At 37.5% G+C, this 18979-nt stretch overlaps 1 protein-coding gene across 1 annotated transcript in view; it reads right to left on the reverse strand.

Moving 5' to 3' along the window:
• Positions 1-18979, reverse strand: part of LOC126236762 (alpha-tocopherol transfer protein-like) — a 150651-nt gene that overhangs the window by 28101 nt on the left and 103571 nt on the right. Inside the window, exon 3 of the mRNA XM_049946316.1 lies at positions 3802-3893. Coding sequence (XP_049802273.1) covers positions 3802-3893 — 92 coding nt within the window. The remainder of the gene's footprint in view (positions 1-3801; positions 3894-18979) is intronic.

Raw genomic sequence — 18979 nt, forward strand, 5'->3', positions numbered from 1 at the left:
TTTATCCTGGTCTTCACACATAGAATACTTAGCAAATAAGTTAAACAGCCTGACCTTTGCTATGAAGATTTTGTCGTATTCAACTAGCATGGAGATAAGAAAAGTAATTTATTCCATCTATTTTGAAGCTGTTTTAAGGTATTGCATTATCATTTGGGGTAATACAAGCAAAATCATTAGAATGTTAAAATTACAAAAATCAACTGTTAGAAATATATGTATCGCAAGGCCAAAAGAATCTTGTCCCCACTGTTAAGAAATCTAAAAATATTAAGTGCCCCCTGTTTGTACATCTGAGAACTGATTATTTTTGTATACAGTACCCCTACGTTATTCACAGACAACAATTTTAAGCATCATTACAGCACTAGGAATAAGACGAACTTCATGCTTCCTACTCACAGGTTAAAGTTATATGCACAAACGCCAGAATATATGGGCATGAAAATCTACAATATGCTAAAAAAGAAACAAATAAACAGCATGGAGCTAGGGCAACTGAAACCAAAGCTGCACAAGTTATTACTCCGTAGAAGAATTTATGAATGATGATGTGGAAGTCTGAGCAAGGAAACATCACCTGTAAATTAAGCTTAGTAGTTTTGTGTCAAATAAATGTTTGTAAAAATATGTTCACTATGTAAATGCTGTTGTTACATATTACTTTGTAATACATGTAAACTGGAGTGCCCATATATTGTTATTGTAATACTGTACATACAAATTGCAATTGTAATGTAAATGTAATGTTGACGAGTCCCCAGTACATCAGATCTGTGATATGACTTTGTATGTTATGGGATAATAAAAATTCTGATTCTGATTCTGAAATAAAAAACTAGTGCTACATTGTTCTTCATTTCTTAGTACTGTTCACCGCACACAATATACACATATTATATGATAATGTAACATTACACGTACTATCATCTGACATCAGGACCATGACAACAATGTTTGGCTTCCATTTTAGTACACAGATTCCAATTTCCTCACCTTAAATATTGAGCCAGCATCCCTTCATAATGTGGAATAACACAATTTGTGCCATTAATTGTACAATTTAATTTTATGGTACAAAATGCTGTTTTGAATTTAAATGCTGTTTTGAATTCAGAGTTTTATATTTGTTCCCTGTACATTGTTTCCCCTACAGTAAGGGTTTTCAGTGACTGTTTGTCCCACCTACTTGTGTATATTTTTTTATTTCTGAATTTACGGTAATGAAATAAGGGTATACATACATAGATCACACAATAAATGTCTTATACTTCTAGAATAATAACTCACAAGTCCCAGACTTCTAGATTAGTACACATAAAATTAATGACAGCCAACCTACATAATTCTGTAATACACAAATGGCTGTTTAGTTAATGAACAATGAGAATACTTGCTTATTAATCAAGTTACCTTCAGTTGTTTTATCCTAAGAGCTACTCAGTTTTCATAATGCTGAAATGCAGGTAAACTGTTATAATTCATTGCATGTTTGCCTCTGCAATCCTGTGTTACAACATTCTGAGTAAATGCTACTACAATTCACGCAGTTCTTAGGTTAGAAAAATAAGATGTGAAAACACTAAATGAGAAAATGGCCATCCTTCAAGAATATATTAATGGCACTAGTGATATACATTCTTCTGAGCTATTACACATACACCATGATGATGAAAACTATACATATGCCATGATGATGTAAACTATGCATACAAATCAATATTGACATGCAGATGTAGGGTATTAAACATAGTCATAAATGTTCACTGAGTGTCTACAGTCCTCATAAACGTGAAGAATGCTCTAATACTGGTGAACAACAGCTTTTAAAAAGCTATGAACAATTTAAAATTTAATATTAATGATGCACAGACATTGTAAAGGCAAACTGAAAATTTCCCCGCTAAACATAAGTTGTTTTATTACTAAGTGAATTTTTATTATCGTATACCATTTAGTTTGGAAGTAACATTTCACACTGTAAAATGAAGTCTAAAGTACAAGCTGATATCTCAGATTATTTCCAGCAAAAGAAAAGTTATATCTCTGTTAATAGTGGTACTTTTTCCAGTATACAAAAAACTACTCAAAAATATAAAACTTATTCTCATACAATTCAATTAAAAAATTTAGTAACATAGTAGTGGTGTAAATGAGATAGAGAAGATGACTGAATTAAATCTGTTCAAAAAGACAGCTAAAACATTATTCATAAACAATGCACATTACACAATTACAGATTACTTAGAGGACACAGAGTGGAGGTTAATAATGAAAGGTGATAACTACAACACCCTATCATATTACAATATGTGATCACAATATAATGCTTTTAAAAGAAAATCACATTTCAAGGATCTATAGTGCACAACAGTAATGTCTTGTCACTCTCCCAACTTTAGCATCTCATTGATTGTGGGTGGATGTTGACTCAGTTTTTCAGGTGGCCTAGGAAAGACATGAAGATGTGCAGAGAGCATAGTTTTAGGCTTATGGGTCTGGAGTCCGTTCTCCACACAAAGTTAGAGGATGGGACACAGAAGCAGGCTCGTAGTTCAGGAGACAGTGATAATCCTTCGCCTGTGCAGTGATAAAGAGCAAATCATGTTTTATATTATAAGGGGCAATCAAAAAGTTTCAATTTGAGAATGTTGCTGCAGCATATGTGCAACATAGTATGACTCCAATGTGGATAAATAAGCACTGAGTTGTAGGCTAGGGATTGATGTGACATTTGTGTCTTTCTAATGTGCATGCTGTAAATACAGAAACATGAACTATGGCAATGTTATTACCAAATGCATTCAAACAAGACCAATGTGCTGTTGTTTTCTTGACTGCTGAAGGATGAACACCAGTAAACTTCCATAATAGAATGAAGAATGTATATGGAGTAGCACAACTGTCGAAAAAAACCAATGTGGAATGGTGCACCAAGTTCTGTACTGACCATGACTCGATACAAAATGCTGATTGATCTAAGAGGCCAGACCATCCATTACAGAACAACTCAAGTAGGAGACACTTGAGCAATCACCCTATAGTCTTGATCACTCTCCATGCGATTATCATGCCTTTGATTCCCAAAAAACGGCTTTGAAGGATTACTGATTCCTATTGGATGAGGATTTGGAGCAGCCAGTTATGGAATTCTTCACACTGCAAGATGTGGCATTTTACCAGATGGGTTTCTACAATAATGGGAGACTGCCTCAATGCTCACAGTGATTTTGCCTGAGTGGCCTACTGATTCTGGACTGTATGGCCTTCAAACAAAAAATCTTTGACTGCTCCATTGTAAGTCATCCAGAGCAGATTGTATGGAAATCAAATAGAGCTGCCGAATGAGGTAGTACAGTTGTTAAGACACTGATCCCATAGTCAGTAGAAGGAGTTTGTCTGGTCATCATGGTTTAGGTTTTCTGTGATTCTGCTAAGTCCCTTCAGGCAAATGCCAGTGTCCATGGTTGACCACCTCTCCCTTCCTCATAAAAGCATACTTAAAAATATGTTCCTTGTGTACATATGTTTTGAGCTACTTATTTTAATTGTACTATGATGACAAATCCTATATCACTGTGAGATGATAAATAAATAAAAGTGAAAAGGTCTCTTAAGATATTTCACAATGCTCTAAATTATATTTATTCTTTCATAATTTTAATTCAATCTCCCATTTGATTATTTGCAGTTGTTTCCATACGCTGGAGGGTTCAATTTTTGAGAGAGTAAACAAAGATACACATCAGAATAAAACATATAACTAGATTACTTATGAAACAATCAATACAAAAAATTTACCATTTTGAAGGCTTCATTCACATTGTGTTTCCTTGCTCTTAAGAAAGTTAAGAGGAAAGTGTCATCAGTCCTTGAATATAAGCCTTTTTCTCCTGGAAATAACAAAGATGCTTTTTTAATGACTGTAGATATATTGTCCATTCATTTTAAGGTACCTTTTTCCTCTTAAGCACATAATTCCTTCACAGACACAAACTGTCAATTACATGTCTATGTACAGTCTCTTGTTATGCAGATAAATTATGAAGAAATAATTGCTTCTCATGGAGAAAGATTCTTTTCTCCCTCTTGCTTATGGTAAAAGTACAAATGAGCCCTCCTAGCCTGAACCAAACTGGCAGAAATTGTCTGAAATGGAGAGAAAAGACAACTGGCCACCTAAAATGTAAATTGTATTTACCATTAAATGAGCACCAGACAACTGAAGATGACCAGCTTTGCTCCAGGAACAACACCAGTCTGGGAACTCAGATGTGCTGGACCCTAACCTATCAATCCAGGACACAAATTATTTGTTATAACTTACATTCAGGTTAGGGATATTCTCACTCTTTGACTTAAGTTGTTTTACAGATCTTTTATTCCAACTCTTAGGTAATGACACAACTGTTCCTTACTCTGCTGACAGCACTCATAAATTGCTGTGCTCTGCACATATTCCTTATTCTAAATACAAAAGATCTCTTGCATTTAGTTCAAGTCACCAGGGGTGGCTCATCTGACGAGCCAGAAAGCCTGGCTCACAAGATATTTTCTGATCTAATATTTTTGGTATATTTTTCAGTGTCATATCAAACAGTTTGTGTATGACATGACTTTGATGTAGTACAAGTGACACAGACCAGAAGTAGTCAGGCCCAGTTTCCATCACTCCATTCCAGAGACACGATGTTACTCCGAGCTGTCGGTACCTGGGTCATTCGACCAGCACCAGGGGCCAGCATCAGGTGGTCCATACTCTTCCACAACCCCTGCTCATAAAACTGCAGTCACAGTGACATGACCAAGCAGTTTCCCTTTCTCTGCTTGACCCCTCCCCTTAGCATAGCATAGGGCTAGCTAGATTCGATTAGATTACATTAGATTAGTTTTTCGTTCCATAGATCTGTGCTGATGAGATCCTCGTCGATGTAGAACATGTCAAGTTCCAATACTAATAGTATGAATATATACAATACATCATTTGTTTCTATTAAAAAAATTCATCAATGGTGTAGAAGGAGTTGGCCACTAGTAAGTCTTTCAGGCTCCTTTTAAACTGATCTTTATTTGTAACTAAATTTTTTATGTTTGCTGGCAAATTATTAAAGATGAGTGTTCCTGAGTAGTGGACCCCTTTTTGAACTAAAGTAAGTGCTTTTTGCAGATCATTTTTGTTCCTGGTATAGTATGTATAAACTGAGCTGTTTGTTGGAAAAAGAGATATATTGTTTAGGACAAATTTCATTAAGGAGTAAATATACTGAGAGGCAGTAGTTAGTATACCCAGTTCTTTGAAGAGGTTTCTACAGGACGTCCTTGAATGTACTCCACAAATAATATGTGTTACACACTTCTGGACTCTGAAAACTTTTGTTTGACTTGAAGAGTTACCCCAAAATATTATACCATATGACATTATGGAATGAAAGTAGGCAAAGTATGCAAGCTTTTTCATTTTTATGTCGCCTGTATCTGCTAACACTCGAATTGCAAATACAGATTTGTTAAGGCGTTTCTGCAGTTCTGTGGTGTGCTCCTCCCAACTGAATTTATTATCAAGTTGTAATCCCAGGAATTTAAGACTGTCAACCTCTTCTACCTGCTATTCTTCATACTTTATGTATATCCTGGGTGGAAACCTCTTACAGGTTCTGAAATGCATATAGTGAGTCTTTTCGAAGTTTAATGTCAGTGAGTTGGCTTTAAACCATTTATTAATATCCATGAAAATATCATTAGCAGATCTTTCTAGAACACTAGACATACTATTTATTGCAGTACTTGTGTCATCTGCAAACGAAACGAACTCTGCTTCTGGCAGTGTAACTGATGAGAGATCATTAATGTACACAACAAAAAGCAATGGCCCTAAGATGGTCCATCCAGACTGACCACCTGGATGGACCAGCTCACACATACATCCTTTCCCTTGCTACCCCCTGCGAAGCCTGGTGCCTGTCCACCCTCCTTGCCCTCCTGTCCACTTGTCTACACAGTGTTTGGGGCTGGGCACCTGGAGCCCACAGCTGGAGCTATGCCCGGAGATCCTGCACCCCTAGCAGAACTGCCAAGCTAAGTTCCCCTCTCCCAGAAAAACTCTCTGCAAATTTTTCAACATAGATATAAGATATTTGAAAAGTAAGTTTAATAAAAATGATGTGTTATTGAAGAACATTATTTAAATGAGCTATATAGGTGAAAAATATTGCACCCAACAAATTAAATGCATCATTGTGGTAAATAAATTACAAATTGTCCAAACTTTCTATAAGAATTGAAAGTAAAACAAAATCTATGCCACTTGTTTGTTGCAGCTAGTGTATATTGATTTTATCATGATGTATAATAAAGAACAGATATTATTTTCTTCTATTAAATTATTAACAGTGTGTGCATCATTAATAGGAAATAAAAGAAAAGGGCTACAATTATGTATTAAGAATACATTTCTTTCAAAGAGTTGTGTTCTTGTTATTATTTTACTTGCAGTTTCCTTTCTTTGAGCACAGCAAACCCATCCTTAACGTCATTGAAGTCAAATGTAGCAGCTGTGTCAATTCCCTTGACAAGACAGCTGAATTTGACAGTCTGCTTCACCATAAGCAGTTTTTTATCATCTTTAATTTGCTGAAAGTGCATTATAATTGTCATAAATATCCTCAATGTTATTTTTATTTTTGCATAAGCCTCTAATAACCCATACACTGAAAACAAAAAATTCAAAATATCCAAATGGCTCTTCATCAGCTCTTTCTGCTAGAATTTGAAAGCAGCTATTCTATTAACTAGCTCTGCTGTATTGATGTTTCTGTTATATTTGACACCAAAATCTGCTTCACATGTCTTAAAATAAGATACAGAATTCTCATTGAATGCTTTCCTGGCAGGAAATTGCAGTGAGGTGAAATGATATATGTCAGACCCATTTTCTGTCTCACTTATTATTCTATCAAATATTTTGAAGCAGTCTAGCTTAAACAGTTTTACTCTGGGATTCAGCTGCTTGAAATCAGCAGAAATAGGAAGCATTCCATTAAATAGCATATTATTTATTCAACATTGGTGGCCACCCTTTGAGATCCTACAATACTGTAGCAAAGTGCCAGCAGAAACTCCAGTGTTGAAACCAAGCTAGTTGTATGAATTAGCTGTATGAATTAAGTGCATACATAACTGTGATGCATGTTTGGTCCTGTATTCCAAACCCCTTCTCCCACCCCTACTGCCATTCATCAATGGGAAGTGTTTCAAACTGCAAACAGGCCTATCTTTCAATAGTGTTCTGTTTTCTGCAGCAGTATCATTGAAACTTGAGTATTCTTAGAGTGCTTTTAAAATGAATAATGTAGATTGTTTGCTTAAAATGCCTTTTAATTTATTAAGTATTGGAGAGAAGCTAGAAATCATTACCATATTTATTATTTTTCTAATGTTTTTTGAGCAGCAAGACATAAATGAAGATTATATAACAAACACTTCAGAGCAATTCCATTATAAAGTTCACTGACTTTTTTCTGGGCCCCACCAACAAAAATGAGCACCAGCTGCCATTTATGGTTACTGCCGTTTATGATTACTCTCAACAGTTAAGTACATATATTGCAGCAGCCATCAGTTCATTCTCTTCATATAATAATAACCATCATTAACATATCTTCCAGAAAGTGTAGAGTGATCTCTGTCTGTATATCTCATCCTGTGTATTATTCATTTTTCAAACTAGATGTGATGTGGTATTAATTTGTTCTCGCAATTTCCTTACATGTTGAAAATGTGTCAATTAGTTGGTACAGAATTATTGTTATATTATGTTATCAATTACCTACTTCCCAGTTACAAACCTCTAGAAGGTGTTCGATGTATTCCACTGTTCATTTACTCTCATCTGCATAAATCTGAATGATACTCTTCTAGGTTTGGTAATATTGGTGTATTTTTATAAGAATTTATTCTGATACTTCGAGACAACTCATGAGACTTGTAATACCAACTGACTTTTCTCTCATTGTAATTAGTATGCTACTTTAAACTTCCTGACAGATAAAAACTGTATGCTGGACTGGGATTCAAACCTGGAAAATTAGCCTTTCGCTAATGAATGTTCTACTAACTGAGCTATCTGACAACCACTCACCAACTATCCTCACAACTTTACTTCCATCAGTGACTTATTTCCTACCTTCCAAACTTCACAGACGTTCTCCTGCATAACTTGTAGGATTAACCTCCTGGGAAAAAGGATACTGTGGAGACATGGCTTAGCTACAGCCTGGGGGATGGTTCCCAGAATGAATTTTCACTCTGCAGTGTAGTATGTGCTGATTTGAAACTTCCTGGTAGATTAAAACTGTGTGCTAGATGAGGACTTTACTCAGGTGTGCCTCTGATGTTCTTTATGTATGATATCCACTGTCCCAGTTGTCTGGCCAATACACAACATACCACACTGGCAAGGTATCGGTATACTATAAATTCCTGGTTTTTGTAGTCCCAAGTTATTTTTCACATTTCCAAGTCCCCCTCATATTTTGGTAGGTAGATACAACACATACTTGTTATTGTGCTTCCTAAAAACCCTTTGGATTTTGGCAGGAACAGACCCTGGATAAGTCAGGTACACCACAGTCTTTCTGTCATCTTTCTCTTCATCTAGATGGTGTGGCAGAGTGGCTGCTTGATGGGCCTTCTGAATCTGTTTGGCTGTATATCAATTCTTGCAGAACACTTATCATAAATGCTCTATTCATACTGCCAGACTATATCTGTCTCACAAGGTGTGTGCTTGTGGACTAATGTCTTAAGAACTCCATTCTTCTGCACTGGATGTTGGTTTGCAGGTACAAAACAGTATGCTCATTAATATTAGCACATATACACAAAATAAGTTGAGGTTAGTGTACGCCAGCTGAGCATTGTCAAATTTCTCTGCAGTAAGTTCTAATGAGTCTTTCAGTGGCAATCTAGGGAACAGGGATACCATACAAAAACTGACCACATATCAGATTCTGTGATATGTAGCTGCTTGAGACGTTGCATGGCAAGGTTATGAATAGCCAACAAGAGAAGACGGGGGAGGAGGAAGACAGCTGCACTGCTGGACAAATAGCGACATCTATCGGAGAGACGCAGGAAACAGCACATAGTTGACACTGGACTGCTGGACAACTAGCGATATCTATTGGAGAGATGCAGGAAACAGCACATAGTGGACAGAGGCAGATGGAAGAGACACCTACAGGAGCTGAAAAGAACTTCAATGGAGACGTCTTCAGAGTTGATAGCTCTCTGGAAAAAGTAAAAAAAGATGAAAATAACATAGAAATGGGATAATTGAGGCATAAAATGGAGGAGATAATGGATTCCCTAAAAAAACCAACTGGGGATTTTAATATTGGAGCAAATAAAGAAAACTCTAGAAAAGGAAAGTCACTTAGAACCAGAGAAAAACAAAACTGATGGAAACAACATACAAACTAAGTATAACAACGAAGCTGAACCAGGGGGAATGACAATATACAGAAATCCTCTGTTGCAGCAACAAAATCGGCCACAAGTCCCAATCAATGCACATGAGCAACATGATGAAACCCAAAATGAGGTTAATGAACTAGAGCAGGCTCATCCAAGAATTGCGCCCGGCGGGTGCGCCCGCGCCCTGCGGGCGCAAGGCAGTGTACTTCAGCGCCCCGTCCGCGACCATGTGTCGCTGGTGTCAGCGTAGGAACTGCAGAGCGAGTGATACCGCACAACACTGCGCTGCCCTGGACTGTCACGTAGTCAGATCCAACGTAAACAAAGTAACAGAGGAAGCCCACCTCTGTAAAAGAGGTCGATGACCAGTAAAGCAAGCAAAGCATTCACTGTTCAGGTAACAACTAGTGTTCGTGTAGCAGAATTACTATGCAAAGCTTTAGAAAACAATATCCAAAACAAGAATCGAAGAACATCTGAGTTGTTTTCTGGCCCACAGGTTCATTCTAATAGTTCTGCACCTGCACACTCGTGATTATGCACAATAGGCGTCTTCTGAAAAATATATCTGTTTCTTAAATGAACTAGAGTCATAAATATTCTATTTCAGAAATAATTTCATTTAAGGGATATAGAGTCTCATTCTTACTGTTAGCAGTTACAAGTAAATATTTTTTTTTTACTTCGGGCTACATCTTTTTGTATCCCTTTTCAGATTTTATAAATCGGATCCTTAGTTTGCTGTTTTGTATGTAATAATTTTAACCGACCAAGTTCGAATACTTATTAAAAATAGAATTAAAGTTATAAAACTCTTTAATTCTTACAATCAAAATTGTTAAAGAAGACAATTACGTACAAAGCACGCATACAGTGGCATGGCGAGGCTCGGCGGGCGGTCCGCAAGGCCAGATAAGGGACACGGCTCGGCCACTGCGACAACATACGAATTCGCCCGGGGCACTGGCCGTGGGCGATCACGGGCGCTAGCACCCCAGGGGCACAGTCTGGACGAGCCTGGACTAGAGGGACATCTTGACAGGAGTACTGTGGTAGGGAGGAGCTGGTACAGGAGAAGAAACCAGAGTAATAATAAAGCCATAAGGGGTACATAAAAACATGAAGAAATGCAAGCAGCAGAAAAAACAGCATGGCTATATATCGGTAACCTAAAGAGAATCACCACAACTGATAGAGTAGTGAAGTACCTTAACAAGAACGGAACACTGGGGCAACTAGAATGTGAAGAACTGTGCACACTGGTAACAAAAAAGCTTTCAAAGTAGGCATTCTGTTTGAATATATACAAATCACAAAAGGAACCTGAATTCTGGCCTGAAAATGTAAAAGTTCATTGATTTCATTTCCCAAGATGATCAATGGAAGAGGGAGCAGGCTCAACCAAACCAGGAAGAAAACCAGAAGAACAAGGAATAAAAGCCATCTTGTTGAATACAGAGGGAATAAAAAGTGCTCTTAATCTAACACCAACAGACATTCTGCAAAACTCAGATCTTGCAATTTTAACAGAAACCTTCCTGATAGACAACTGGCAACACAAAGATTCTTTCAATTTTCACCTAGTAGGAAAGAAGGGAGAAAGAGGATGTACCATGGGAGGAACATCTATGCTACTGAAACCCTGGATGACCCCCACCAAAAAAATCATAAAACAAGAAAATTGGATGCTAGTAAAAGCATCAAACATAAATATAATTGCACCCTGTTTCCAACTACATACAAATGCAGTAGAAGTAATCATCAAACAATGTAATAGCAAACCCACCATTATCGCAGGAGAACTATTAAACAAGACTAGTCATTGGAACCCTAGAAGAAGATGGTTTCATCCTACTGATCAATAGACAAATACCTACATATATATGCCATAGTGGAAAAAGCACCATTGATATCACATTAACAAGAGGAGAAATAAAAGGAAGTATTCAACCAATATGGCATGACTCCATCACCCATATATGAAAGCACAGTAAAATGAAGGTAAAAATAAATAACATCGTCTCTCCAGCAAGAAAGACCCACCAAATCACACAAAGAAAAATTGATAAAGAAAACATAACAAACCAACAAGAACAAATAACAAAAACAGAAACATTAATAGATGAAGGAGACTTCGAAAAAGCAACAGACAAAATAGAAGACATCCTAAAAAATTCAGTGGTACAAACAAACCCAAAAACAAGGATGGCAAAAAGATAGTTCGATGCTGAATACTGAAGCAAAAGGAACACTGTTCTAAGAACACTCCACAGATTAAGAAACCAGCATGATGAGGAAACATGCAAACTGTATGCAGAAGAGAGGAAAACCTACAAAAAACTAATAGAACAGAAGAAAAAAAAATACATAGAAAGAGAGACAAAAAGAGAAGTGAATGAAGCAGTGAAAGACCCATACATAGCAGTAAGACCAAGAAGACGACTCAGACACCAAATATAGATGTGAAAGGATGGGAAGACCACTTCAGTAAGATACTGAACAAACGAGGAAACCAAATACCCCCAAAGCAAGAGAAACAATCTATAGCAACCCCTAAATGAAGAAGATGTAAAATAAGTAATAAAAACACTGAAGAACAAGAAAGCAGCAAGACTCAATAATTTATATAATGAACATATACAGGATGCAAACAATTCTCTCCAACAAATATGGATCAAACTTTTCAACAAATGCCTGGAACTTGGAAGAATTCCAACCCAATGGAGACACTCAATAATAAAAATTCTCTACAAAGTTAGAGGAGACTCAACGGATACAAACAAGTACAGAGGCATAGCCCTAGAAAATACTCAGTTTAAGATGTTTTCAAAGATAATTACACAAAAAATCAAAGCCTGCATGGACAGTCACCCCCCAGAACCATAAATAAACTTCAGATCTGGAAGATCCACACTTACAGCAGTCAGGCTTTTTCTCAACATGTAATGACACATTCCTATGCAGAGACATACAATACCTTAAAAGCTGCGCCAAAGATAAATTGAGAGGCATGTTATATTATAATCTTTGTAAAGTTCACATTGGATTCTCTTTTGTTTGATACTCCAAGGAGCTAAGGGACACTTTCGATTGTTGCCTTAGTTTAAGATGTTTTCAAAGATAATTACACAAAAAATCAAAGCCTGCATGGACAGTCACCCCCCAGAACCATAAATAAACTTCAGATCTGGAAGATCCACACTTACAGCAGTCAGGCTTTTTCTCAACATGTAATGACACATTCCTATGCAGAGACATACAATATCTTAAAAGCTGCGCCAAAGATAAATTGAGAGGCATGTTATATTATAATCTTTGTAAAGTTCACATTGGATTCTCTTTTGTTTGATACTCCAAGGAGCTAAGGGACACTTTCGATTGTTGCCTTATGGAGGATGGACGTGATTTTTGGACTGTGCGGAAAGGCAGCCATGTAGTTAGTAATTATGGTTTGTGCGACGAGCACAGCAAGTCTTATTGTGTTGTGAATAAAAAATAGTTAAAAGTATCGAAGTGTTACGAAAATTATTTATAGCGACGTAGCATTGTATTCCTTGGTTTCCACCGTCTTCGTGAAGTGAACCGATGCCGACTCATGATGGTACACACGGTCAACAAAGAGAAGAACATCGATGGCGACTAATGAATTAATATTGTGGCAGAAGGACTAATTCTACGTCTAAGGTGAGAACTCTGATTAAATCAACAATGACGTGGAATTTAAAATGTAAAATGTTTTTTTATTTATTTCGCCACACTGGCGACCGCTGACAGGGACAGTGCTGGTGGAACAAAGAGTAAGTACTTCATTGTTGTACTACAAATGTACTTGTACTAATTACTGTTTCTCTGTTACATGACGCACATGGAAAATGACGAATAAGGTGAAACAATATTAACTGTATAAACGGATGGCACAATAACCAGAAGGAACAAGGACAAGGATTTACAAACCTAACGTAATCGTGAGTGACGCAGCTCAGCCGTAATTAAGGTAGGAAAGTGCAAACGCATGCAGTGGCTGCACCTGGCTTAGCTCCACTTACAGCAGAACCTTTTCCTTTCCATATTAAAATTCTGATAGTGTTTGTGGCAACACACAATTACACTTTGATAATTACTTTTTTATGTTCAACAATCGCAGAATTAGAAGAAGTAGTGCGCCATCTTGTAAATTTCCGACGCGCTATAAATAACAATCGCGAGATATTTTTATTAATTCAACTGCGAGAGAGTTTAAAGATTTAGATTCAGTAAAGTACAGATAAAAACAATATCTTCACAATGGAATCTGAGAATTTTAATTTGACAAATGTTCATGGACACGTCACCGATTCTGACAATAGTGACGTAAATGATGACGCAATTAGTTTTTCAGCACAACATAATGTAGAAGTAAATACAATTCAATTGCACTCCACAGAGATTAACAATAACGAACCACTTGCAAATGAAACCTTGTACACAGTCGATGAAGCATCGATTACCAGATCAGATGAAAATATTTCGCGTGAAATCAGTGAAACTAGCCCGGTTTCGATTCAATCAGACCGTGACAGAGAAACAATGGCAACAAATAATGGCATAAATACAAACACACAAGCTTCGTCAGTTACGCTTGAGGCACTATATAGTCTGATGTCAAACGTGAGCGAGCAATTATCTGATTTAAAGATCAGTCACAACACAACGAACACAAAACTGGCGAATCTAGAGATCAGTCACAACACAACGAACACAAAACTGGCGAATCTAGAAATCAGCCACAACATGACAAACACAAAATTGTCAAACATGGAAATTGGGTTCCAACAGCAGTTTTCAAGTGTAAACACGCAATTTGAAAACATGCACAGACATTTCGATCAACGCTTAAATAAACTCACCAATGAAATCGATCAAAAGATCGAAGACAAAGTCATTAAAACAGTCAATAGTGTATACAATGTATTGGCAAATGATTTAGAAAAGAAATTCTCAGATCTTACAAACAAACAGGAACAGGAACTGTCAGAAATAGTAGAAACACACAACCAAACACACACCGTACAAAAAGAAATACAGGAAAACGTACAGGCTATTCAATTAAATTTAACAAGAGTACAGTCCGCATGTGAAGAAATACCTGACCAGGTTAATAAAGTTAACGAAGAAGTCGGTTTTCTGAAACAGGAGACTCGACGTATCAACGCGGACATTATCAAAATAAATGAAACTTTAGAAAACGGTAATGTAAATGAATCAATAACTGACCGGGAAACAAAACTTTTTGAAAAATTAGGTAATGAAATCAAAGTAGCCGAGGACAGAATACGTAAGGAAATCGCGGGTAGACTGAATGTTTCAAATGACTTGCCTACGTCAAGCAATAGGCAGCGCGACACTTATTCGCCCGTGCCAGATTACGATGTCAATAACGCAAAACATCACGCGCCCAGTCCGGCGTATGTGCACGCACCGGCACAGGCAAACAATGGCTATTCGCCAAACGCGGTGCTGCAACAGGCAGTAGGCGTGTCGCCTTGCATCTCGACGATTCTAGTCGATGAGAGCCTGTTGAAACATAGACAGTTTCCAGTTTTCTCCACAGAATCCAGAAAAACTCATCCAGTCGTATTTGTAAGAGCATTTAAAAATGTCTTACCAAGAAACTGGACTGAGGCACAGAAGATTAGATATGTAGTAGGCTTCACACAAGGCGACGCACTTTTGTGGGCCACAGACATGGCTGAACAGTGCGTCACCTACGAACAATTTGAACGGGCTTTCTTGGAGAAATATTGGTCTGCTGGGGTCCAAGAAAGACTGCGACGTGAGGTATTCAACCCACAACCGTTCAACCTCAAAAACGGCGGGTTGAGAAAGTATTTCGAAAAGTACTTGAATAAGACGCGCTATTGGAACAATCCAATACCGCACGTAGATGTTCTCAAAATTCTGAAAAACAGACTACCCGCGAACTTACGCGAAAAATTGGTAACCATACCGGAGAACGACCTTGAATACTTTCTTTTCATGCTTGACTCAATTGATCTAATATACGAAGAAGAGCCGAGCACAAGTAATCGGAATGAATATTCCGGAACAAATCAAAACAACAGTAACGGATATCATTTTAATGGCAGTGGACAAAACCCACACAGTTGGCATCCGTATGCGACAAGGCCAAATAATGGAAACTGGAATTACGGAAATCGGAGGAATTCGGCGCCACAGAGACGTGAAGACCGAAGATATAGTACAGATTACGGTCCACGCCGGTATGGAAATGATAGAAATCACGTGAATGATTGGTCAGGCCCGCGTGATGAAAGGCGGCACACAAATGAAAATTACAATAGTTACGGTAATAGAAATGACAGACCAAGGAGGAATAGCGACGACCGGTCGCAAGAAAATGTTGCACGCAGCGGTCCGGAATCTAATTGGCGACAGAATAACCACTCAGTACACTTCGTAGAGGAAACGGACAGTAATGAAGCAACGCCGTTGTCTCCCCAGGTAAACAACAATCGGTCGCAATGAGCTCCCACCGGCCGACCGATTTGACAACAGGGGGCACAAACATGCACACATTACATCTTGAACAATTATTTTTAAGATATGATCAGGATGCTACCGTAGAAGATGATCTATGTGAAGAAGAGATGGAAGCACCGGACAAGGTAAGTGACCTCGTGCAGGCTGTAATAACAACAAAAAGATAAGAAAGGTTACAGAATTTAACATTGGACAGGAAGTACTATTACGTACCCACCCAAAATCCTCTAAAATTAAGGCATTAAACAAAAAGTGGCAGTTGTTGTATGATGGCCCTTTCATTATAATAGACAAACCTCACCCAGGATGTTATCTGTTAGGTAACACACGAACGGGCAAGGTGAAAGGGTTATACCCCCACAAGGATATCAAGGAATTTTTTCATTAAAGGTTATATGTTATTTTAGCAAAATTGAAATTACACAACCTTGGATCACACAGTAAAATTGCTGTCATTAACCTAAGAAACTTGCGAACAACTGGGGGCATATGCCAGCTTAAAAACGCATATTTAACCAAACCTAATGAAACATGTGTTACTGTGAGTCTTAACACTATAAAATAAACCATACGGTACTTTTGTAGTCTAACTCAGTTATTTAAGAGAGGGGAACAAAGACAAATTAGCGTGAAGGTCAGAGTTTGTTCGCTTGAGACGAGCAACAAACCACACGTCGAAGTTGCAATCCAACGCTCCGCTAATGAGCACGTGATAGCTGCATGTCAAGACGAGGTCATTGGCCGCGCTGTAGGCAGCGAGCCGGGGAGAAATCTTCCCCCCTTCCCTGTCCGATCAGCTGAGCGTATACAAAGCGCGAAGGCGCATGCGCAGTCAAGTCCAGACGACACGTGACTCATATTACACGATGGCGGCTATCACGAATAATGTTCACCAACAATGCAGAGTTTTCCCCGCGCCTACAGTCCAGTCGTGGTACGTAAGCGCGCATGCGCGGAACGTTTAAAAGTTTTGAGACCATGCTTACTATGAGACACAGAGACGAAATCCATTCAAAAACAAGAAAGAAAACGGTACACAAGTCTTGTAAATAGTAACTTAGAAAATTTAATTATAAGCTGGTATTACGTAATAAAAGTGAACATACAAGTACATACTGGTCATGGACGGTATTGTAATATTATATTATACTGAGTAAAAATCTTAGCTTGTACGGAAGGAGAAAGAAAATAGAACAAAAAAAAATGCAGATATATAACCGGAAGAAAGGCTATGTACACGAGAACAACACACAATTACATATAGGGAAAAAGCAGCAAAGAGGAAGTCAAAGAGATAACGCATACATTTACATTACACAGTAGCTAGCGATTTTCAGAATGAACAACAAGGTAAACATGGGAATTTTTGTGACTAAGGAAAAGAATGACAAGCTTTAAAATAGGAAAATAATAAACAGATCTATGCAGCGTGAGTAATGAACTGAATCGCTCTCAAAACAAATACCTAGGATTTATAGAGAGAGAAACACATTAACGTTAGGAAACACCTAAAGCACTCAGCAAACAACTTTGTAGAATATATAAGCTATACACGAGGTTACATGTACGAAAGCTAAAGTGTAAAGGAGGAAAATATGGAATGATTGCGCATTAATGGACCGTAAGGCAGTTATGTATGTAAGAAGAAATATTTAGTTGTAAGTATCATTAGTATAAGGGACGATGCTCAGCACACCCTGAATTATTTTGGAATATTGAGGGAATGGTGCAGGGTACCGAAAAAGGGCCCCACCAGCAAAGTGTATATTGTACTGGTAGATGTTTTTTGTGGGTATAAACGTATGTATGAATGTGTGAAAGGCGAAAGAAGCTCTGTACATGTACGGAACCTAAACAACATAGAAGTTTTAAGGAACATTAAACTCTAAGACAACCTCGTATAAACATGTATACCTAACGTCAAGAAATAACTTAATTAAAACCGTAAGACTCTACGAGTTTACGAGAAAATACGAAAAACCTGATACCCAGTGCAACATTAGCGATTCTTCACTCATATATGCAGAAGGAAGGTATGAATTACTTTACACACTTGAAATATGAAATGATAAATCACGTCAAAATTATATCTTTCATACATATAAATATTAACAGTCACAAAGAATGAAAATGATATCGCCGCTATACGAGAAACAGGTAAGTAGCGTGATCGACGACCTGTAAGCAAAGGAATCGTCTATAAAATTAATTATGAACAGAAAACGTCATACAGAATATCATGCCGCACTGAAGCTATGGAAGTCTGATTATTCGTGTACATAGATTTTCATGACAACCGATGCATTAAAATGTCTGTATTTTTTCTCCCATGATAACACAAGACGCCTATAAGCGCACTTTAATTGAAGATGATCCACGCACACAAGGGCGGGCCGCTATTATGAAACACTGTACATATTAATAGTAGTTACACCCTGAACTTCAAAAATCTTATGCTTATATGTCCATGTTAAGGTAGGAAGTTTTATTAGGGTTAATGATTTACAAGCACACCAGAATGTGCTTACGCCCAAAACACTGTACATATTAAGGTTATGCTGCATATAAATGATTGTTTCGTGCATTTTCAGATTTTATAGGTAAAAACCGTAGCATACACGTAGTCGTTGCCATTACCCTAAGTAGAAGGTAGAAAATTCCCTTCCCAAGGTGCAGTGGAGCGGCTACAGGTGTGTTCTCTGCATGCTGATGCATGTCGTTGCGTATGAAGAATACGTAACGAAGGTAAACCTTAACATATACTAGAGTTCAAGAAGGAAAACAAAGGACTTGTTCCTTCTAACTGATTAATGGAAAAATGTGTGTGTGTCAGTAAAATCCAAGACGAAGAAGCCACTTCGAGTGGTCAAAAATTTTTCAATTTTCGTCGGTAGTTTTTTCCTGTAATTAATGTAACCAATGTATTGTATGTGTTATTTGTTATTCAATTGTATGTGATGTATTT

Source organism: Schistocerca nitens, chromosome 2, assembly GCF_023898315.1.
Source record: "Schistocerca nitens isolate TAMUIC-IGC-003100 chromosome 2, iqSchNite1.1, whole genome shotgun sequence".
NCBI lineage: Eukaryota > Metazoa > Arthropoda > Insecta > Orthoptera > Acrididae > Schistocerca > Schistocerca nitens.